The 25,365-nt window shown below is 37.2% G+C and overlaps 1 protein-coding gene and 1 long non-coding RNA gene across 2 annotated transcripts in view; one reads left to right on the top strand and one right to left on the bottom strand.

Annotated features, from left to right (window-relative positions):
* LOC111516554 (uncharacterized) overlaps nt 1-25,365 on the bottom strand; it is a 213,807-nt gene that overhangs the window by 63,249 nt on the left and 125,193 nt on the right. Inside the window, exon 4 of the mRNA XM_074180442.1 lies at nt 6,533-6,684. Within this exon, the coding sequence (XP_074036543.1) occupies nt 6,533-6,684 (152 nt within the window). The remainder of the gene's footprint in view (nt 1-6,532; nt 6,685-25,365) is intronic.
* On the top strand, nt 1,208-4,625 carry LOC111511026 (uncharacterized). Its single transcript, XR_012466843.1, has 2 exons — nt 1,208-1,496; nt 1,976-4,625. It is a non-coding gene; the product is annotated as an uncharacterized lncRNA (long non-coding RNA).

Genomic DNA, 25,365 nt, shown 5'->3' with positions numbered 1-25,365 from the left:
ATACCTAGACAGTAGGTTGAATGGACTGATACCTATCAGAAAACAACTACTCCCCTGGCTAGTACCACGAACAGCGGTGGATTATATTCGACAGGTGACATAATGACATCAAACGAATAAAAATATCGATGACATCTCTCACACACTCTGTTTTGTCAAACTTCACTCTGAAAAAATTCAGAGTGAAGTAACCAAAAGATACCAAATTTGAAAAAATCGCACTGCACTTAACGTTTCTGACGTTTGGCGTAGGCTGTGCATCATTTCTATAGAAAGTTTGTTGAAATGAAACTTTTTTTTCAGTCCCACTCAGTTGCCTAAGCGATGTCTTCAGTGATTCAGTCCTCGTTTGAGTGATTACAAAAGTTGTAATTCATTGGAAAAACCGAATTGTTCCACAGTTCATTGAACTTTATTCTGAAAATTAATTCCATAATATATTTTTTATATTCGAAATATATTTGGGGTAAAATAGTTTTCAATCATTTCGGCTAGATTTCTATTGAACTCACAAATTTTTCAGTGGAGCAAAAAAGAGTAAAAAGGGTGCTAAAAACAGCTTGATTGGACCAGAACCTGCCATTCCCAACCAGCAAAATTGTTTTATAATTTCATGGTGCTACAACAGTTTTATTTTGTTGGTATTTTATAATTACTTCCAAAATGCTAATTGATTATATTAGACGAGCCGTGAATATAATACAGTTGTAGGCAATAAAAGTGTTTTATAAGTTTGTCATAGAAACGTTTATAAAATAAAATTATAAATACGTTATAAAATAGTCACGAATTTATCACAGAAACTTTCTCACAACTAACTTATAAAACATATTTTCTTATAAAATCAAATTGTTTTGTAGAAGATTCACAGCACTTTTCTGTAAGGTTTTTATGCTCTTTATAAAACTCTTTCAAGATTATTTTATAACTGCTTCCTGAAGTTTTAATAAAATTATTTTATTGGAATGCTTTCAAATACAATTTTGTTTTCATTGCCATATTGTCACTTTAATGATAATTTCCCAAGTATTTCATAGTATGGTGTATTCACTACAAATCCAGAACAATAAAATAAGTGTTATGAAACCAAATTGCTTTCTCTAATATATATTTGCTATCGCCACAATTAAAATGCATCACTTTAGAAGAACCAGCTGACATTGATTTTAGAGATCGTGTAATGAAGTATGATTACGTCGGCCTAATTGTAAAACCATGTAACTCCACGAAAATCAGTTTCGAGTTTATTATGCCAAATTGTTGTAGAAAATGCTCTACACCAATGATATAAACCTCGTACCTCCAAAAAATTCGTTGAATTTAATAAAAAGGAATTTACAAATCACGTATCTTTTGTTAGGGTTTTTTGTTATTTCCAACCCACTAACTCCGAATTGTCCATGTGTTAGTAATAGGCATGTCAACAGTGCTCTACCAAGTGGTTTTTTTATTACATATTCAGTTTTTTAACAATCGTGGTTGAGTACACTGACGAAGTAAGTACCGTTTTTTTATATTTTTCAAATAGAAAAGTGATTTTCATATTGTGAATAGTTGAATAATATGAATTAATATGAATTGGAGTTATGCGGTTTGACTAAATCAGAGATTATAGGTTATAAAACACCGTATTGGAGTAACGTGTTTTGATATAAGCCTCTTTTTATTTCAACTATCGCAGTCATTTCACGTTTAATCGCCGATAATAATTAATGAAATATCTCAAATAATCATTATGTGATAGAAATTATATCTTTTATCAATCATAATCCAAAGGTCCCATATAAATAGAGAGTTATGTGGCTTGCAAATAGGTGATAACTGGAGTTACGTGTTTTGTTAATGCAACATAAATGTTTTGCTTTCTGAAACTTTCCAGTTTTAGATCTATTTGTGGAGTTACGTATTGAGTCACGTATTCAAATTTGAAATACAGAAGCTTTTTCCTACCTGACATTTCTAACTTTGATTTCAGATGAGTTCAAGAGCACGAAAGATATTAAATTTGCTGAAAAATGAAAAACAGGAGGAAAAATCTCTCATGAATCAAGACCATTCCAGTTTTGTTGCTGAAACATCCTCTTTAAAAGAAAACTATGATGCATTGAATTATGATATAATGGAGTCCTCGACAGATCGTACTGATTCTGTTATTGCTAGCCAAGTATTTATTGTGCAGGCTGATGGATCTCTTGTAGAGATATCTAATGCAGTGACTAGTACTGATACTACCACTGTTATTGCTATAGATTCACTTCCACCTTTGTATGATAGTATGAATCCAAGTAAAGGAATATCAGATAGCAATGTAGTTCCTAATGTAACTGAGGAAACAAATGTTGGGGTCATAGAAGAGAACACGTCAATTATTGACAGCACTATTTCACAAGTTTCTAATGTAATCGAGGAAACTATAAATGGGATTATAGAAGAAAACACGTCAATAATCATCGACAGCACCGTTTCACTTCAAGTTCCTAATGTAATCGAGGAAACAAATAATGGGTTCATAGAAGAGAACACGTCACTTATTGATAGCTCTGTTTCACAAGCAAATGAAAATGAGAATACAATAAATATAGCTGGCGATAACATTAAAGAAGAACAAATAGTGAGCCCAAAGCGTAGAAAAAGGCACAAGGTTAATGAAAGGAAATGGGAGAGTAAGAAAGCAAAGATTTTGAGAGAAAAGGGCGAGGAATACCAAGGAAGAAAGCTGATAGATGGAAAGTCAAAATTTTCCGTTATCAAGCCCCAAAGAAAAATGAAAGATGTGAAATGTAAGTGTAAAAGTCTCAAATTCTACTGTGCTTCTTTATCCATTGAGCAGAGGAAAAAAATATTTCAACAATTTTGGGATATGTCGTGGGAAGCAAAAAGGATTTATGTCAGAGGGTTAATAGATGTGAATTTAACAGGGAGAGCACGTGACAGGAAAGAGCCAGGACAATCGAGGAGACAATTCACTTATCAATTTCATTTGACAGTGGACCACAGCAAATTGCGTGTTTGCAAAAGTACATTTTTAGCAACGCTTAGTATTGGTGATTGGATGGCATTAAATTGGATAAAAGACAGAAAAAGTGATGATATTAACGATAATGAAGTAATAAATGAAGATGAAGATGGAGATATTACGAAAACAAGAAATAAAAGAAGAAGACCACAGAAAAATGTTGAATCAAAGCGAAATGAGTTGATTGAAAAAAATATTTCTATGAAAGAGTTTTTCTCGACACTCCCAAAAATTGAGAGCCATTATTGTAGATCATCATCAAATAAACTGTATCTGGAACCATGTTGGTCATCAAAGGCAAAATTGTATGAATTTTACTGCAATGATTGGTGTGGGCAGAGAAACATGAATCCATCATCCAGTTGTACGTTCCATAAAATGTTTGAGGACCTGAACCTTAGTCTTTACAGACCAAAAAAAGATCAGTGTGACAGGTGCATTTCATTCAAACATAATCACATTGATAAAAGCAGCTATGACGATCATATGAAAAAAAAAGAAGAAGCAAGAAAAGCAAAAGAATTTGACAAAGCTAATGAAGAACATGTCTACACAGTCGATTTACAGTCGTTACTTTTAAGCCCAAAATCCAATGCATCAGCATTATACTATCGAAGCAAATTATCTGTACATAATATGACCTTCTTTGACTTGAGATTCAAGGATGGCTATTGCTACTTATGGAATGAGAGTGAAGGTGAACTCACTGGAAATGAGTTTGCAAGCATTTTGACACACTTCATTGTTTCCCAACTACCTCTAAGAAACAATAGTAATAAAGTGATAATTTTCAGCGATGGTTGCAATTATCAAAATCGTTGTGCTATATTGGCAAATGCACTAATGCATTTAGCAAAACAGTATAATATTGTCATAGAACAAAAATATTTAGAAAAGGGGCACACCCAAATGGAATGTGACTCAATTCATTCAACAATTGAGAGACATCTGAAAAATAGAGATATACATGTTCCAGCTGATTACGCAGAAGTATGTTCCAAGGCCAGAAAGAACCCCAGGCCTTATAAAGTTCAATACTTAGACTACACTTTTTTCAAAGATTATACTAAAGCTATGCCATATAAATCAATCAGACCTGGAGTAGGTGTAGGTCAACCAAAAGTAACAGATATTCGCTGTCTTTTGTACACAGAAGATGCTAAGATATACTACAAACTAAATTATGAAGATGACTACAAACCTCTACCAATTTGCGAACCCAAACAATCAAAAAACACACGATCTAGAAGGAAAGAAACAACTGCTTCGGCGTGTAACGATTCACATTTAATTGGTCAATTTGATTTTCCTCAACTGTACACATCCAAACGAAAGATTCCTCGATCAAAATATAATCATCTACAAGAGCTAAAACAAACAATGCCTTCCGACTACCATTCATTTTACGATGTTTTGCAAACTGATTAATTAAGAAAAATTTAACGTTTTTCCAACTTTGGTTGGTTTGTCTCTGAAATTTTGTGTGATAAACTAATCCAATTAAAATCTGTTTGATTATTGGGACCTTTGAACCATGTAAAATTGTAGAATCGAACACCGCTTTTCATTCATTGTTACTTCATGGAATTAAATATGAACTCTTGTACTATTACGATTTTAACGTAACTCCTAGTTTTGAGATGTAAGCGGATATTTAAGCTCTGTCCAAAACCTTCAACTCCGCATTCCATAACACCTAACTCCAGAAATCAGTATTTACAGAACATGTAACTCACTGAGAAACGATAAAAAAAATAATAATCAACAAAACCTGGTGTGTGACAGATTATTTTCATGTTTCCATACAACAGTGTTTGATTTCGTAAGAAACCATAGAGGAAGTGTCAAATGAGAGAGTTTTATTGCTCTCCTGTAAAATAGGCCAAATGGCAGTTACGTGGTTTTACAATTAGGCCGACTTTGTCAAGTTTAATTTGACTAGCGTCCCAATAACTATATGCCTGATAACGTCGTGTAATATTGGTAACTAGAAAAAAATTGAGAAAAGTGGTTTGTTTCAGACGAAGACCCACGTAACCTAGTGTTTCAAATTTGTTCTTGCTGAAAACAGGATTATTAATGATTAGGTGTTTCTTAATAGTTTTATAGGGGTAACATAGAAGCTAAAAGCCATTAAAACTCTTGCTATTGATACCAAATTATTTTATAGAACGACGCCATTTTAAAATGATAACGACTCGGAATACTGGCATGAGATGAGTTGAGAATATGAAATACTGCACATATATATTTGCTGATGAAAAGTACATAGAAATTATAAGATTATATTATTTAGAACGAACTGAGTTGATTTGCAACTGAAAAATGAATAAGTCAACAGAGTGAATTTTTGTATAATTGATAATTTTTTCTAAAAATTTTAACAAAAGAGTGGCGCGCTTAAATTTTACTAATAATAGGCTATATATTTGTCAATAAAATTTCATTCGCAGTTGAAATATCAATCTTTGAAGCACAAACAATGTCTTCACCGGTTTTATACGTACAAAAGTGAAGTTATTAAAATGGCTCCAACCTTTCAGTTGGTGACATATCTATTATATTTTTGTAGTGTCCCATACAAAATCACTTCTTGCGCCTGCATTATATTTTATAACCCTTACTTGTAATTATTAAAAAAACTTTTATAAAATTGTATTTCAATTATTTTATAAGATTCTTTACGAAACTGTTTTTCAAGAGTATTAGAAAAATTTTATAGTGACTGCCGAAATGTTTATAAAACCGTTTTGTAGTGTTTGCAAAAGGCGTTACAAAATATTATTAAAGACTTTAATGTTTTATAAAACGGTGCCAATTTCCTATTTATAGCTGTTTTATAAACACATTGAAAACATTTTTGGGAGAAGTACAGATTTATAATTTGTTTCTCCGAAACGTTTTCACAACCATTATAAAATATAAAATTGCTAGTTGATTGACTCAGCCCGTGGCGTTAATTCCCCCTTCTCCTTGAAACCAAACAGTTGTTGGACCACACTGAGGAAGAACTACGATGTCTATTAGGCCTTTTCATGGGTATTTGCCTTCTGAGTCATCATATGCAGAGATCTGGATGGTCAGAAAACAGTGTGTGTTGCCCCTATTTGGAATAGGTTTGAGCCACAGTAAACCCTTGCGGGTTGCGGTGTAGCGTCGAATAGACCCATTCACTTTCGACCCAATCTAAGCTAACCTCCCATTCACAACTTTATAACTCCAATTTTGTTATTTCTAATAGTGACTCCGGCCGTGACAACCTATTTTTCTATCTTGACTAAATTTAAAAAAGAAAACTGAAATTTGAAATCTGTAACTCATTTACATACATTTCAATTGTTCAAAATACATTTCTCATTTAAATTCCTTCAAAAAGTGCATCTGAAAGATGTGTCTTTCAAACTTCAACAATAAAGTTTATTATCGGAAATGCGAAATATAAACAATATTTCTATTTTTCACAATAATTTGTTTGTTTTCTGGTAAATGGATGTTTCATGCATGATTGATTCTTACCTGATTCGGTTCTATTGTTATAAATACTAGGTTCCGGAACTAAATTGAGGATTTCGAAATTCGCAACTAATGATTTGTCCACTTTGTCAACGCCAATTTCTTGTGTGAATTTTTTTCCAGCTAAGGCATTGGTACAGGATACTTTGAGCTCTCTGAAACAAAAGTCAGTTTCAGTTCAAAAACTCCATGCTCGTAACATATCCTAATTTTTTATTTATTGTTACTGAGTATGATAGTCCTGAAAAAGTACCCAGTATCAAAACATAGAACAAGAAAATTCGAATCGATTCTTGGGAAACTTGGTCAAATATAATGAAATAAGTGAAAGAGCAACAATTTTACATTCATAGAGGAGGACCGTTTCATTTCATATACAGGGCGGTAATTTGAAAACTTGGCTATATCTGAGCTAACAAATAAAATATAAGAAATCACTGATAACAACTTCGATAATATGAAACAGAATGATGTAAAACTCAATTTGATCTTCTTCTTGAAGATGATAATTTGGTGATCGAAATACGTGTCGGGGTGTTAAAATAACGTTTTGGTGTTGGAAAAAAACACCAGTAATATTCACCCCCGTTTTTTTACTTTTACTTATCAACTGAGTCAAATACAAATGAACAGAAATAATACAGGTGTGAAATGTTCAAGAGTTTCAATATTAATGCTATAATAATAATAATAGTCATTTATCTCCCTAAGACAGTTATAAACCATATGGATAAAGTCAGTTGCTTACATTTAAAATACGATAATACTAATACTAAAAAATTGATTTCATCGCAAATTGCCACGACAAATATTCAGACAGTTTATAAAAACACTGTTCTGTCAAAAAAGATTTTAAATTATGTTTGAATGATTGTTTTGTCAAGCAGTTTCTCACATTTGAAGGAAGAGCATTGTATATTCTAGGAGCCATATGACCATATGACTGGGAGATTGGTGAGTTATTTTGAATTTCCCAAATGGAATTGAAAACTGATTGTTTTGTCTTGTATTGAAACTATGATTTTGTACGTTCCTCACATGAATTTCATCATTATTGTCGAATACGAGCATACTCAACTCTGATGTGACTAGACAAGGTAATGTTAATATTTTCAGTTTCTTAAATATATCTCTGCATCAATCAGTCTGTGAAAGCCCCGTCATTGATCGTATAATTCGTTTTTGTGCCACGAAGATATATTTTGCTAGGGTAGATAAACCCCAAAATATCACACCGTATCGTAGCCTACTCTCAAGTTGTGCATAGTAGAGCTGTATCAATTGATCAATATTGAGTATATGCCGCAAATTGCTAAACTGAAAGGGAATCGAACTCAACTTTGAGATTAAGTAATGGGAGTGAGCTTTCCAATTGAGATTTCTATCTAATCGTTATCCTGAAGAAAATTATTTGATCCGAACTAGTTGAGATCGATGGACCCGATTCGTTTGATTGGAATGACAACATTCCTTTTGAATATGGTGAAACCTAAGTGCTTACGTTTTCGAAGTATTTGAAAACAAGTAATTTGCTGAAAACCATTCATTCAAAGAAGTCAACACCTCATTACATTTATCACGTAAGGAAGGGTCCACTTTTGCAGATATGATTAACGAAGTGGCATCAGCGTACATTATGGAGGATGCAGGTACAGAAAGTTTATCTAAATCATTAATATAGAACAGAAACAGAATTGGCCCCAATATGGACCCCTGAGGGACACCAATGTCTTTTTCAGTTTGCTGTAAGAAATGAGTGTTGATTTCTACATATTGTGTACGTGTGAGTATAAATGATTTTATCCAATCTAGAGGACAGCCTCTAATACAACGCTTATACAGCTTTTCCAGTTGTATGTCGTGATTGATACAGTCAAATGCCCTGCTGTGGTCACAAAAGATTCCAGCAGGGCATTTTTCTGCCTCAATATGTTCTATTATTTTTTGATAATAAGAAAACAACCGCAGTCTTCGTAGATTTTTTGTTGAAATATCCATGTTGGTTCCTCGGAATTATATTATATTCATGACATTATTTTATCAAACAAACAATACTCGAATTCTTTGGAGAAAGTTGAAGGTACTGTGACTGGTCTGTAATTTTCAAGGCTCTGAAGACAGTTCTTTTCATACGCAGTTGTTATTTTATTTATTTATTCATTTATTTATTCATTAACGGGTAATACCCAATTGAGTTTAAGAGATTTCACAATAAATTATATGAATACAACAAATAATTACATCTAACTTACTTGCTTAAAGTGAAACTAATTTACTAATAACGAATAACAGTGAAAAAATAAATTTACTGAATTGAAATATTAGTTAAACAAATGAATGATTCAGATATGGAAAATTCAATAATTGAGCGAGCGTAATACAAACTTAAATTTGGTTTCGTTCAATGAAAAAAAGTCCAGATCGACTTTATTACCACCAATAGCAACTGTAGACAGGGGAAAATGTTTACCGTAGTTACAATGATGAAAATCTATTGCAAATGTTTCTGTATTCCTTGTACTTCTTCCCCAAGGAACATTCGAGCCAATTTGTGCTAGCAATGCAGGGCAGTTAATAAGATAATTTGATAATTGGAATAAGAGTTTTAAGTCAGTTTCCACTCTACAACTACTTAGCTTCATTATATCTGCAACCCTGCGAATATCATCTAATGAATGGTCCTTCAAGGGCATATTTAACTTGAACGCCAAAAATTTAGTAAATTTGTTTTGTGTCCGTTCAATGTTGAGTGCAGGACTTTCATAGGTGGGTGACCAAATGGAACTGCAATAATCTAAGACTGATCTTACCAGAGTGAAATACAGCATTTTTATACATTCAGTATTAGAGAAGTCCTTGGAAGTACGACAAATGAAGCCTAGCATTTTTGTTGCTTTGTTTATAATATAATTATAATGAATTGAAGGAGTTATATTTTTGAAAGTAATTAATTTTTGGGAAAGAAAGTTTTTGGCTTTCTACGACTCCATCTTGATACCAAAAAAAAAGGATGAGGGAATCTTCCAAAGAAAGGAAGGAAATAATCAATTTGAAAATAAGTTACTCTATACAAGGATGTGTAGATCATGCAAAGAAGTAACTTTCAGACACAAACTGCAAGAAAGTCATTTTGAAACAGTTACTTTCATATAAACATTGAATTACACGAAAGAAAAAAATTCTTTCGAAACAAAATATGAACACTGAATTTCACAGAAGATACTTTTCTCTACTCAGTTTGTATTTCAAACATTCGTTGTGGAATAAATATCAGATATCATTCACATGAGTTCTACTTTAAATGAATGGTAACAAATTGCACTTACATGGAACACTGTCACCCTCACTAGTATACTTCGATGTATACCAGTTTGTATTTCACTGGTTATTGCTTGATCTTTTTGCGGGCAAATGGCGCTGTACTAACCTCCTTGATAGGTTGTTCAAAAGAAAATCAAAATAAAAAACATTTTATGAATTATAAGTGTTAACGAAATTTTGTACTACAGATGAAATTTAAATATTTTCAGTTACCAGTGATTTAGTACAGAAAAAAGTTTTGAACGAAACTAAAGATACATTTTAAAATCTAATTCGATTATTCGAAAGCAAGCAAGAATATGGATTTCAACAATGGAAACGTTATTGTAAATTGTACACCTAAAAAATTCAGTTACTAAAATATTTCAAAAAATCAAAAAAATTGAATTGAGGTGCTTGACATACATATCACATCAAAAGATTGATTTGAAAAATAAAATTATTCACCGAAAAAATATTCTGAATCCATTTTAGAATTCAAGACCTCAAACTTTATTATGTTGTTTGAGAGAAATTTTACTTTCGTGCGCCGTCTGTTAATGATTTATAGTACTAGTGAATAGAACTCACAAAAAAAATATTTTTGACAATAAATCGGACTGAAAAGTGAAAAATAAATATAGTTTAAAAAACTAAGAGACACGCTTTTATAGCATATGAAACTAAAAAGTAAAAAAATGAATATAGTTTTAAAAAACTGAAAAACACGTTTTTAAAGAACATCGAACTGAAAAGGTAAGATTTTTTTTGAGCTCAAAACAATAACGAACGAAAAATACTAGTATTATTGTAAAAAAAAGCGTGGGCGCTTTGTGCCATATTTTTTGTATATCAAGCGCCCGTCGCTTTTTTCACAATAATACTATTATTTTTCGTTCGTTATTGTTTCAAGCTTATTTAAAAAAAATATTTTTACATTCTCAGTTCGATGTTCTTCAAAAGCGTGTTTTTTAGTTTTATTTTAACTCGTAAATGAACAGAGGAACAGGGAAAAATTATTGGTTGCAAGAGAAATCTGCTCATCAAAATCTATTCAATTAACTTTGGAACACTGCATAAAATCACTCAACTGTGAAACATATTTTTCGTGAAATATAAATAACCTGTTATAAAGTCGTATTTCCCTAAGGAAGTTTGCATATTTCACCTGAACAAGCTTCTCACAACCATTTCCTTTCCACAATAAGAAAACTGTTTACTTCACTTCAGAAATAAAGTGAAATAACGAATCCTCGAGAAAAAGAATCTAATTAGGTTCAGTATTTTGTTACAATGTAATTCGATCTAAACGGCAGCAATTTATGGCCTCGAATCATTCGGAACATTTCATTTTAGATGAATCCCTGTTTTAAGCTCTAATAAATCTGAAACGATGCCTGCCAAGCTTTCGGAGATAAAAAACGATATAAAATTCACTGTATCGGTATTGTATTCCATTTTGACCTATTCATGTCGTTTCAGGTGAATTCGTTCAACATTGTGTTGAATTTTTCATAAGGACAGGATTACCTGCTATCCTGAACTGAGGAAGGGATCAGTGGGAGGAAATCAGGGATGGGTTATTCACGAATATGTGTAATCAATATAGATATAATGATGATAATAATAATAATAATAGACCGATAACATGCTTGAATTCGTGTTATAAGTTGTTTACAAGCATCTTATACCCACGAATACTCACCACAGTTGTCCGACTGTTCGAACGGATATATGAGCAGAGAGGGTCGAAGAGAGGAGTCGCTGGATGTAAAGAGAACCTGCTCATCGATAGATGTGTAACGCAGGACTCAATACAATATAAGCGTAACCTCTCTATGGCCTGGATCGATTACCGCATGAGCTCATCTTGCATTTGCTCAGATGCCTTGCGGTACCCGACAACATAGTGAGATACTTTGAACAACTGATACCACTTTGGCGAACTCGCTTCACCATATCATCTGGTCAAGCAAGAGTCCAAACAGGGTGGGTCACTTTCAGGAGGGGTGTATTTCAGGGTGATTCCCTCAGTCCCCTGGCATCTCACTATTGCCATCATCCGTTGCGCTCAGAAATACTCGAGGATATAATTGTGGCACCCCCGGAAACCGGAGGCACAAGGTGATCCATCTGTTTTATATGGATGATCTTAAACTTTATGCCTCTGGAGAGGAGGATCTCCATCAGTCCTTGAAGGTGGTGGAAGAGTACACGCATGCTATCGGTATGAAATTCAGCATAGACAAATGTGCAATGGTTCATCTCAAAAGAGGACGATGCGGAGACTACGGAGAGGATGTGCAGCTCGTAGATGGAAGCATCCTACACCATCTGGATGCCGGAGAGACGTATACTTACCTCGAGGTGGAACAACGCTACTCACAAGAGGTAACTGCAATGAAAAACTCTATCCGCGGCAAGTATCAGCACAAAATTCGACAGATCTGGTCATCGGAACTGTCCAGAAAGAACAAAGTTGCTGCAACAAATATGCTTGCCGTTCCAATCTTACTCTACTCGTTTGGAGTAGTGAAGTGGACTCGGGAGGAGCTGTATCAACTCGACGTAAAGACCCGAAAAATGATTCACCTTTATAGGAGTTTGTATCCCAAATAATCCGTTCCACGGTTGTACTTCCCCCGACAACAGGGAGCCCTCCTCTGCATGGTCCGTGACCATGAGAGAGCAGGAATTGGAGCTTTTCTCCTTGGGGCAGCTGCCCGAGCAGCTGATGAACTCGGTATAGTTTTCGACTCTGAACGAGGTGACTACAACTCTGTCACCGAGTTGGAACCCGTTCAGCAAAAAGCTCAGATGAAAGCAGCAGAGATCACCTTACTTCTGCGGAGACACATGGATAAGCCAATGCATGGGGTCTTCTTCAATAACATTGGAGACCTTGGCTTATCAAAGCGCCTGATGTTCGCTATTCTCAGGTCGAGTGGGCTGAAGTCGGAAACTGAGGGGTTCATCATGGCTTGCCAGGATGGTGTCTTTAACACCTCAGTCTATTGCAGTCGCGTGTAGGATACAGAGGTTCCTGACACAAGGTGCAGGGCCTGCCGCGAGGCGCCCGAGACTCTAATGCACTTGCTATCAGCATGTCCAGCATATACGGTCTCGGCCTATATCCATCAATGTAACGCGACCCTAAGAGTGCTATATTACCATCTACGGCACTCTTACGGTGTTAACGAGACACTAGTGTTGCCCTACGCTTCGGGGGATATTGAATCCGTTGTGGGGAACGAAAAGTGCCGAATTCATTGGAACTATTCGTTCCACACCCTCAGGCTCATACAAGCTAATAAGCCTGATGTAGTCCTTCTCGACCACCAAACCAAAACGATATTTGTCGTGGAGTTTTCAGCTCCTGGCGAGACGAATATCGTCAGAAAAGGGGAAGAAAAATGGATAAAATATCGAGATTTTCTCTTTGAACTCCGCAGACTCTATCCAGATCACTCTGTCCATGGTGGAGAATGGTCATTGGTTGATAATGCTGGCGCGCCCTCCCGAATGTATCGGAGCTTCGGGGGATAGGGCCTGACCAGCGCACACTACGGTGTAAAAAAAATAATAAATAAGCAGGGATGGCCAATAACACCCTTCGCCTCTGGTGAGTTGCGACACCACTTACCCAAGCAACTGGTGCAAAACCGGACCAGCAGCCCAGGCGCACCCGGGAAGGAGAACTCTATCCTCCCTCCGGTGCCTGCCGTGGGGCCACAGAGCTAACCACCCGATGGACCCAACACTTGGTTCCCAATAATCAAGGAAGGGGCCCCCACAATCGACCCGCTCGGAGGGGTCAGAGGCAAGGTGGTGGGGTCCATAACTATGATTTGCCTACCAATGACAACCTTGGCATGAAAACGGATGCTTTGAGTGGACGCATGAGCTAAGAGATTGCCTTATGCATTGCTACGAGAGTAGTGAGCCCGCGCAAAGAGGGTACATGGCGAGATTGCATGCTCTGTGGTGTGGAACACATTCGAAGCATGCTGTCTTTTCCGCCCAAAACCTTAGGGATTATGTATCTTATCTTCGGCGGCAGGGCTAATTAGCTCCTGACTAGCCTGCTAACGAAGTGGTAGAAGTGACAGTTCTACCACCCGTTGGCACGGCTGGAGAGGAGACTCGCATCATACCACCAATGGAGATGACAAATAGAACACGCAGGGCGCTCCACAGGATCAAGCCCCTGAAGCCACAAGAACTGGCTTGTTTGGATGCGGAGGTTCATAGTGTTCTAACAGAAGAGGCTGACATCTGGCAAATCAACACCGCCGTGTATAACGTCATCCAATCGCTTTCCGAATCGGAAGGACGAAATCCCGGCCTTGCGGTTCGAAAGATTGAACGGCGTGTACACAAGATGGAGGCTAAGATCACGTCGGCGAGACAACACGCGTCTCGTATACAATGTGTGATGGAGAACAGGGCGGCCCATAGGCCTTTCACGCCCGCAGTGCGGCAAATAGCTGCCAATCTACGACGTATCCATCACACTTCCAGCCAAGGCGTGCTGCTAACCACCAAACAGCACTGCCTTGATAGGATACGAATGCTAGTGGCTGCTTAGAAGTCACTAGTGAGGCGAGCGAAAAATATCGTGGAAACCCTTAGTTTCCGCGGTCGGTAGCCAAGCGGTTCGGCGTGGGTGATTTGTTCACTCACTCGAATTGACTGCCGTGTTGATCGGTGGTTCAAGCCCTAGTCTGAACGATCGATCTCTACTTGCTATCGTCCAACCCGTGTTAGGAATCACATGTTGAAAGGTAAGACCTCGTTAATCCTTAGCTCGCACAAGTTTTGACTTCTGAGGGTTGTCGTTCGTAGGGGTGAGACAGCTGGTTAACGAAAAAACAGATTTGGAACAGATTTTTATTTATTACAAGAGCCTCCTTGTGTTGTGGATAATCCGCCGACCGCTGATCAGGTGGAATCCTTCTGAAGGATATCTATGAACACCCGCAGCACTCAACTTAGACACTCCAGCCCTAGCGCAGTTCAAATCTTTCAACAGAGAGCTTCGACAGCCTGACCTCAATGAACTGCGCAACCCGATAACCCCGGATGATTTTCGAAGAGCCCTTGTGGGTTCCAAGAACTTTGCTGCTCCAGGCCCAGATGGGCTGAACACTTATTGGTGGAAAAAGCTACCAAGCACCCACCGCCATCTGGCCAGAGTTTTCAACTCATGGCTGGACGGAGAGCAGCCGATTCCGGATTGGTTTGTCGAGGGACAGACCGTTCTTATCCCCAAAAGCGGAGATTCATCGAGTCCTAAGAATTACAGACCGATAACATGCTTGAATTCGTGTTATAAGTTGTTCACAAGCATCTTATACACACGAATACTCACCTCAGTTGACCGAGTGTTCGAACGAATATATGAGCGATTACCGTAAGGCATTTGATACAATTTCGCATGAGCTCATCTTGCATTTGCTCAGATGCCTTGCGGTACTCAACAACATAGTCAGATGCATTGAACAACTGATACCACTTTGGCGAACTCGCTTTACCATAACATCTGGTCAAGCAAGAGTACAAACAGGGTGGGTCAGAAGGGGTGTATTTCAGGGTGATTCCCTCTCTTCTACATCTCACTATTGCCATTATCCGTTGCGTTCAGAAATACTCGAGGGTATAACTGTGGCACCCCCGGAACTGGAGACACAAGGTCACCCATTTGTTTTATATGGATGATCTTAAACTTTATGCCTCCGGAGAGAAGTATCTCCATCAGTCCTTGAGAGTGATGGAAGAGTACACACATGCTATCGGTATGAAATTCGGGATAGACAAATCTGCAATGGTGCATCTCAAAAGAGGACGATGCGGGGACTACGGAGAAGATGTGCAGCTCTTAGATGGAAGCATCCTACACCATCTGGATGCCGGAGAAACGTATACTCACCTCGGAGTGGAACAACACCACTCACAAGAAGTAACAACAGTGAAAAACTCTCTCCGCGGCAAGTATCAGCACAAACTTCGACAGATCTGGTCATTGGAACTGTCAGGGAAGAACAAAGTTGCTGCAACAAATATGCTTGCCGTTCCAATCTTACTCTACTCGTTTGGAGTAGTGAAGTGGACTCGAGAGGAGCTGTATCAACTCGACGTAAAGACCCGAAAAATGATGTGCTTGGAGACATATCAGAAAAAGCGGTTAAAAATGTTTCAAAATACACATATCCCAAAAATTGCATCCTGGTGATCCCGAAGGGCGATTACAATTTTTTAAATGGCTAAAAAGAAGACCTGATTTTTCTGTTTTTCTCGAAAATGTAATTTGGACAGATGAAAGCACTTTCACGAATTGTGGAATATTCACCCGAAATAACGAACACATTTGGAGTATAAACAACCCCAGGCAGTTCCGAAAAAATCGACCACGACTGCGATTTAGTATTAACGTGTGGAGAGGAATTTACATAGATAGAATTTTGGGTCGTCAATCTGAACATTTAGTACGATTTAGATTCTCAGAAACATTTTCAAGATGTTTTCATTGTGAGAAACTCTCAGATTTACCCATTTTTCCAAAAAGTATTCATTGATCATCTTGGTTATTTTCTTTAATGTTCTCCATTGAGTTCTAATTATATTCCCGAAAATAGTAGATAACTAAAACAACAAATTTTCCTTGAAGTTATGGTTACTTACTTTTTTACAAATATAATTCAGACTGATGAGAATTTTTCTGTGCACCAGTAATCTCAAATTGACAACTTTCTTTGCTGTGAAACTCTCAATCAAGTGTTTTACTACTAACAACACTAATCTTTACGTCAAGATAACATAGATTACATTACAAAGCTGCGGCACAGCTATGGAACACGAATGGAACATTCATGCCCGATGAAATATTATTACTGCTCTGCACAGACCCCAGTGCATATCAATTAACTGAAAATACCGTTAGATACCGAATAGATTGATGCTGATTAGAACGTTATCGCTTGCTCGGAAATAGGGGTTACCTTCACGGATTGTTTGCTATTAGTAACAAGGAATCACACCCATTGGGACTCATTTGACGCAATTGCATGTGAATGAATGGGGGAACAAGTGGAAGGTTCAAACACTGGCAAAAAAAATTCAAACTATTTTTCTATATTATCTTCACTTCTTTGTTTGTTTGTTTGTTGTTTCAATGAGTATGTCTTCGTATTTTTTTTTCTCAATTAATGACCACCATTGATTGTTGAATCTTAAGATGTATATAGCCTGACTTTGATTGCGCCATTTGTTTTGACATGTCTATAAACCTTGTGTTTCTCAAGACGAATAAATATATTATTATTAATTTTTTTTTTCACCGTAGTGTGCGCTGGTCAGGCCCTATCCCCCGAAGCCCCGATACATTCGGGGGGGCGCGCCAGCATAATCAACCAATGATCACTCCCCACACCGTGGGTTAAGTGATCATTGGGTCCGAGAATCATGTGCCCTGAGCAAACGCAGTGAGCCAAGAATGACAGCCTTCTGCATCTGTGCGGCTAAGATTTCTGCCTTAGTGTGGCAAGCCGGTATGATTTTGAGATTCGAGAGTAGAGAAGACATCATTCCACCAAGGACTCCAATAATCAGAACGACCATCTTGACAGAGTGATCTGGATAGAGTCTGCGGAGTTCGAAGAGAAAATCTCGATATTTTATCCGTTTTTCCTCCTCTTTTCTGACGATATTCGTCTCGCCAGGAGCTGAAAACTCCACGACAAATATCGTTTTGGTCTGGTGGTCGAGAAGGACTACATCAGGCTTATTAGCTTGTATGAGCCTGAGGGTGGGGAACGAATAGTTCCAATAAATTCGGCACTTCTCGTTCCCCACAACGGATTCAATATCCCCCGGAGCGTAGGGCAACACCGGTGTCTCGTCAATACCGTAAGAGTGCCGTAGATGGTAATAAAGCACTCTTAGGGCCGCGTTATGTCGGTGGATATAGGCCGAGACCGCATATGCTGGACATGCTGATAGCAAGTGCATTAGGGTCTCGGGCGCCTCGCGGCAGGCCCTGCACCTTGTGTCAGGAACCTCTATACCCATCACGCGACTGCGGTAGACTAAGGTGTTGAAGACACCATCCTGGCAAGCCATGATGAACCCCTCAGTTTCCGACTTCAGCCCACTCGACCTGAGAAAAGCGAACGTCAGGTGCTTTGATAAGCCAAGGTCTCCAATATTATTGAAGAAGACCCCATGCATTGGCTTATCCCTGTGTCTCCGCAGAAGTAAGGTGATCTCTGCGGCTTTTATCTGAACTTTTTGCTGAACGGGTTCCAACTCGGTGACAGAGTTGTAGTCACCTCGTTCAGAGTCGAAAACTATACCGAGTTCATCAGCTGCTCGAGCAGCTGCCCTAAGGAGAAATGCTCCAATTCCTGCTCTCTCATGGTCACGGACCATGCAGAGAAGGGGATCCGAACTCCTGACGACTTTACAGGCTGTATCCAGTACCATTCTGTCATGTAAACACTCCAAACTCAAAAGTCCACGACCTCCCTGTTGTCGGAGGAAGTACAACCGTGGAACGGACGATTTGGGATGCAAACTCCTATAGAGATCCTATAGAGTTGCATTATTATTATTATTATTAAAGATATTATTATTAATACTTATTTCTTAATCAACAACTCCCAAAACTTAACCGAAAGGATGTTGAAGGATACTTTGCATGAGTGGTTGACGTGTTTAGTGAATCTGGAATCATTATCAAGCCACAGAGCAAAGTTTCTGCTCTCTTGACCAAATGATATCAATACGCTATCTATGTTGGTAGACAGATATTCTTACACCGAAATGTTTTCATTCTTGGGTCCAAAAACTATAGTTTGGGAATTTTTGCATTTATTTTCAGGTTATGAGCATATGAGACATATTGTCTCCAACCCTCTTTTCATTTTATATCAACGCCGCATTGTAAAAAACCAAGAATCCAATATCCACCGGCAACGGGAGATTGCATATCTCAATGAGGATCTGGAGGTGATTTTGAATCGGAGAGAAAGTAACCAGGTTCAATTCAATGCCACGAAATCCCAAAAGATAAATGTCTCCAAACCGGATATAATAATGTCAGGACAGACAATTCCGCTTTGTTTTTGGAGGTCAAAATGGACACCAATATGTCCTGGCACAATCATGTCGCTGGAATAACAAAACCCGCTTCTCAAAACCTTGGAACACTGTTCTGGACCAGAAACCTGTACATACCTCAGCAACTTTTGATGCTTCATAAAGCTCAGATCAGATCTTCTTTGGAGTATTGTTCTCATGTATGGAGTTATCAAAGTGTTGGCGAGAGGTTTGAGAACTCTGCCGTGATGGTTTAGTCCAGTTTTCATAAAGTTATAGTGTGAACCAGTATCTGACCACAACACAGTAACCATGGTCTTTTTTGGTGGTTGCCTTTGGGAAGAGCCTAGGTGGCTCATCGGTTTCCATTCCAAGCAGTTTTCTGTTGTCGAAAAGGAATTAATTTTCATCACATCCGCCATGGTTTCGCGAAAGCATTGAAGATCATACTTCGAAACTTGAGAATATCTGAGGATTGTGTAAATGGGGCACCCATTTTTCAACCTTTTTGACCTTTTCAATACGTTCCAAACCATCAGAAACCGCATGGGAGTTGACGCCTGGTTTTTCTGCCGTCTCACGCACAATTCGTGATAAGTCAGTCTCCATCAGGGTCCCCAAATGCTCGTTCTATAACACTTTAGGGCGACCACTTTGGTACTCATCTTCGAAGCTAAAATCTTCGGAATTGAATTTGGCTAACCAACGTCAAAAAGTACGTTCATCGACACTATCATTGCCAAATGCCTTGTTGCCTACAAAAACACATGACATTTAAACGAACCAAACCTTCGAAACAACCTAGTAAACTGTTTTATGATAGTTTCAGTAGCTACAGGTTTGAGTTCAGAAATAGTCTCATATTCTGGATGACTATATTTCTCACAATTGTCAATTCGTTTTAATCTCCTGTGTATACCTACCAGGAACATTAACGGAATGTTCATCGAGTGAATTAAAATTTTTCAGTAACTGAGAATCAGTAGATGTGGTCTTATTGCGGAGTACTTCGAGAGATCGGAGGGTATTCCAAGGGGCTCTAAAATGTTTCAGACGTAAGACGTGATGAGATGCGGAAACGTAAGTCTTCATAGCAGGATCAACAACCAGGGTTCAATTATCTGTTTGATAATTTTTATAAGTAATCTATCGGTTGCCTTGATTGCCAAAAAAAAAGGAGACCATGTTATTGACGTCATCATAGTAATTGTTCCAATCAACTTTTATGAAAGAAAGAATCAATATCGAAGTTGAAGGAATAGCGATAAATTATGTAACTGACTTTAGGCCACCTGATTTGGAAGGTAAATGCAAAATGATCCGTAACACCATCTATATCCACACAAACGGTCCATGAAATGAAATTTGAGTATTTTACAAGTGATAAGTAAATGAGAGTGCTGGTTTTGGTAACACTTGTAGGAAAATCATTCAACTGTACTGAATTGAAAGACTCAAGGATATTGTGTACTGATTCAAATTTTTGGTCATGTGTGAAAGAAACAACGTTAAGATTTCAACAATTATAAGTATGTCGCTCACGGGCACAATCTGTGACGAAGCATCCTCTCACTCCTGTAAGTGATTGGTTATGAATGCAGAAGACAGACAATCAACTACTGAAAAAAAAAAAGTTTCATTGATCAATTTTCATAAAATTTTGAAGCTGCTTGAGAAAAGAGTTCATATTTTTATGTAGGGACAAATGACGAGCAACACCTCCTTCCACACCATTCCTATCTGCAAGCATGAACTTATGACGAGCTATTCTGCTCTGCTGTGAACACTACGATCACTCAGCCATGTTTCACCCAAGGCAGCATTATCGTCATCTTCACTTACGCGCAGGACATTGAACCCACTCGAAAGTGATCGAAAAGTCAAATGCATCAAACTAATATTTTCATACATTCGAAATATAAAAATTGAGGAACTCAGTTACAGTTCTCAGACCTACTTGACTACTTCAGAGGAAGTAGTCACAGAGTTTCTTTGCGCTGCCTATAAAAATGGGTAAAAACTGGATTGAGTATCGAACTTCGATTGAGGAAAGGAGTATCAGAAAGTCTAAGGTCCTCAAAGGTGTATGAATCTCTGTCAATGATCAAAGTCTCTCCTCTGATACGAGCTTGGAGATTATTAGCTCCAGCGGCTTTCAAATTGGAAAGAAATGACTTATGATCGTCCTTATTTTGTTTTCAATGATCCTGTGCTTTGGAAATACTGCTATTTCTCACTGAAATTTTTTCAAAAAAGTTTCTCCAAAGCTCTCCAGTTTCAGAAGAAATTTTGAAATTTATTTGAAATTCTGAGAAGATGAATTGAAATTTTCCAAGTTTAAAATATTTCTTCTCAAAATATATCTCCTACTTCTCGGTCAGGACTGGAAACCGTTACAAACTGACTAATTTTTTCTTTTTTTTATCTGTGTACACTTCTTTAACGTTTTCTCTATACAAGAAAATGAGGTGCATCCTGATTGAAGACATATGGAAAGTAATCAGAGGTTTTAGGTACATCTTCTCCTCAACTGACTGCCAGGGTCATCTTTGGAAGTTTTTTCTGTAATCTTATTCTTTCTAATGGTATTTTCTATTCAGAATTTCCAGTTACATTGAATTTCATATAACAATACCTGGGTAAAGAATATTACTGAAGTTTTATCTCAACACCAAACCGTTATTTCTAAAAACTCGTCACACGTTTCAATCACCAAGTGACCATTTTCAGGTGTTTATGGCCTGGAGTCTGTTATTCGTTCATGAACTCGAAAGGAGATTAGGCCAAGCTACGAAAGATCACCGTTCTACCTCTTTTTTGATAGAAATAATCAGTATTGCAATTCAACGTGGCAATACTGCTTCGGTCCTTGGAACTATTCCTTCTTCACATAATTTTGATGAGATCATACAATGTCCTAATTTCAGTACGGAACTTAAATCTCTTCGAAACAAGCCGAGATATGTGGATATTCATCAGTCTCCTATCGAGGTTATTTCACAAGTGATTGATCCACCTTCTTCTTTCTCAGTGCGGTCAATGAACCTAGGTCATTCTTGCCCCCCCAAATATGAGTTGCAGTCCTTGTAGTTCTGGTTTTCTTTCAGTGGAAGAGCTTCATGAAGCAAGAGCCGAATCGATCCCTCTACGAAACCCTTTTTCACTTGGAAGGATCGATCGCACCTTGAGAAATGGTTCTTATGGAGATTCTGTGAAATATGTTCTTCCTTACGAATCAGTAGAGAGTTGTCCTGAAAATCTAGAGAAGAAAATCGGATTGGATAATTTAGAAAACACTTGCTACAAGAATAGCATTTTACAAGTGTTGTTCATAACGAAGAATTTCAAGAACGAGGTTTTAATGATGAACGAGAACGGGAATGTTTCCTACTTATTCATCAATCTCAAACACTTGTTCATGCAGCTGCAGTTTCGTGAGAAGGAATCATCTTTCCCTCCAACGGATTTCCTGGATTCTTTGAAGTCCACTAGATACTCGTTAGGACAACAAGAGGATTGTTCCGAATTCTTGGGGTTCTTGTTGAATACTCTTCGTGAGCAAAACAATAGCAAAATCAATACTCCTGACCGCTCTGGACTGAATGATTCCGTACTGCCCATCTCGTCTTGTGTTTGTAAATCTTTTGCTGGAAAAATCCTCACTTGTTTGCTTTGTAGTAAATGTTCAAGAGGTAGCGAAAACTTATGTGAATTTCTGGAACTTCAATAAATTGATGGATGTAGCCATTACTAGGTGATAGGAGATCATAATGAAAAGAGAAATGCCGTTACTGCAGTAACGTTAGTTAAAATTAAAAGTGGTAAAAAACATAGAAATTTTCATTTCTCTTTCCATTCTGGAATTTCATCTAGCGTTTCCTATTATGAATAATAACCAGTAACACATACGATTACATTATCAAATATTAATGGAAAGTTGGTTTTATTATTCAGTATACCTAGATATTTATATATTTCCTTGGATCACATAGAAGATTTCCGCTTTAAGTTTGTAAAGTACTTATTCTACTTTGGGGATGAACTTTGTTTCAACTTCGTGATGTACGATTTCTAGGTAAGAGCAAAGTTCGAAGATTCATCACCACTGAACTTCTTGAATGTGTATATACCTTGTTATAAAGTCAACTTGTAAATATGGTAGAGCAAAATGATTACAACATAGCTGTTCCTGCCTGAAGTTAGATTCTATTGATCATTGGGAGTGTTGTATGGGATAATTTTGAAATGAACCAGATATCCACCCTCTAGGGAAATGAATTATTTATTTTCTCCCTTAGACAGTCGAACGAATCGAATAAATTCTCAGAATGTTAGTGTTTGAATGCTAGTATATAGGGTGAACTTGCAGGAGAAAGGTATTCAATGGGAATGATGCGTTGAAGGAGATGACAGTATTGATAATCATCCACAATGGTTTTGGGTAGATTTTCAGATGGAACGAAATATACAAGTTTCCAGCCTTTACTTTGCAAACAATACATTATGACCTAATTTATGAGATCATGAGTGTTTTATAAGAGAAATTGGTTAATATTCATGGTGGACAGTTTCATCAGAAGAGAGCAAAGAAACATTACCCTACATAAGTTTTTAGTATGTCTTTCGAATCACAAATGTTCCACTGCACCCGCTATTGCTGTGACTTGAATTTTTGAGGGTTGGAAAATAATAACAACTGGAATCCTTAGACTTTTAACGGCTTTTATTGTTCTGGAGGATGTGACGCATCATAAATCACGACAAAGTGGATGATGTGTCATAAAAACATGGTAATCGCATTGACCTCCAGAATGCTGAACGCTGTAATATGGTACAATAAACTGGAATAAGAGTTGGAATTGAGGAATACGAGATGAGTTCACCATCATAGTCTAGTGGAGGCATTTGCAGTATAAAATATTCAGTATTAAAAATACGTTAATAGGAAATGCTCAGAGGAAACAAAAGTTATGGTGAGATTGTCAGATTTGCTGAGCCATTTTGGAAACCTTCTCGATTATTCAGAATTTTCATTGATTGGCTGTCACGAAAAGATTGAAAACTAGAATATGAAGGGCAATAGACACCAAACAATACTAGATATTTGAAATGCTCATCATAACATCACGAACAGATTGAAATTGACGAAATGACATAAGACGTTCCGAAAAATTCATCTGTAAACGTCCGGCTACTACGGGACTCGGAAGTTTTTCAAATTTTCACCCGTTTCAGAAATATGCGTAACTCATCTTTATTGAAACTTGAAACCGGCATTTTGAATAATGTACTTTATAGGGCCTTTCAAAACGATGATTCACATACGGTATTCCACCATTCAAATGAGTTGAGGAAGGAAAACGACAAGCTGAGGGTGAAAGATATGAATGTCGTGTGAAAGATAAAATGTATCGATAATTTTATTTCGACTTAGCGGAATCGCACTTCGTGTTTTTCTATACAGGGTGTTTTAGAATAGAATGTTGATCCTGAAGGGCGATACTCCTTGAATAAATTTGAATATGAAAATAACACCACTTTATTCATCAAGAGAAGTGCGATTGAAACAAACAAACAGAAGAGAAGAAAAGGAACAACTTTCAGTATAAAGTGGAAAATTTTGATATTTCACACCCACTTTGTTTTGGCCAAATTTGAAGATGAAAAGCGCTTACTGAGAGACCCTATACATGGATTTCAATATCTCCATTTCACCATCGAGTTCGTTTTGTATTTTGACTCATTCGACTTGAATTAATCTGTATTATCATATCACATATTATCTGGGAAAAAATTAAATGGAATGAAGGGTCTTGTGATCTATCATTTTCAAGCTCCTGACGAATACTTCACAAATCTAGAATATAAAGTCAATATTTTGACTTACTACATAATGACGAAACATTTAATAATTTCCTGAAGACAAACATATCAATATCAATATTTCTAAAAATATTCCTTTTTATCTGCCATATGGCAATTACTACAACTCGATAAGGTTTGTTAAATTATTTTCTGTTTATAAAAACGACAAAAATGTCAGTACGACAATGAACATCATCGATCAGAATATTCTCATTAAGTTTTCGCTTTTACTAGTAGAAAGTTACCACGTCAACAATCTCTAAAATAGTTGAATATCGTTGAATATGGAAGAAAAAATTGAGGCGATTTTTATTTACGGTGCGACGCGTAACTTTCACGAGACCGAAAGAATTTTCAATGAACGTTTACCGAATCGTGTTATCTGTAGAGGGAACTTGTAAACAAATTCACAACTACCGGTAGTGTACATAACAAAAAGCCCCCAGGTCATCCGTCCATTCCGAAAGAACGTTTGGGCAGGAATATTGAGAAATCATATTATGGGACCTCTATTTATTGATAGAAAGTTAACAGGAAACTGTATTTGAATATGCTTAAAACTACTGTTGACCCTC

This window comes from Leptinotarsa decemlineata, unplaced genomic scaffold (genome assembly GCF_025532065.1).
Source record: "Leptinotarsa decemlineata unplaced genomic scaffold, Ldec_3_MD MMD2_tig00026294_RagTag_RagTag, whole genome shotgun sequence".
NCBI lineage: Eukaryota > Metazoa > Arthropoda > Insecta > Coleoptera > Chrysomelidae > Leptinotarsa > Leptinotarsa decemlineata.
Note: the sequence above shows the minus strand (reverse complement) of the source record. Positions and strands in the feature narration are given on the sequence as shown.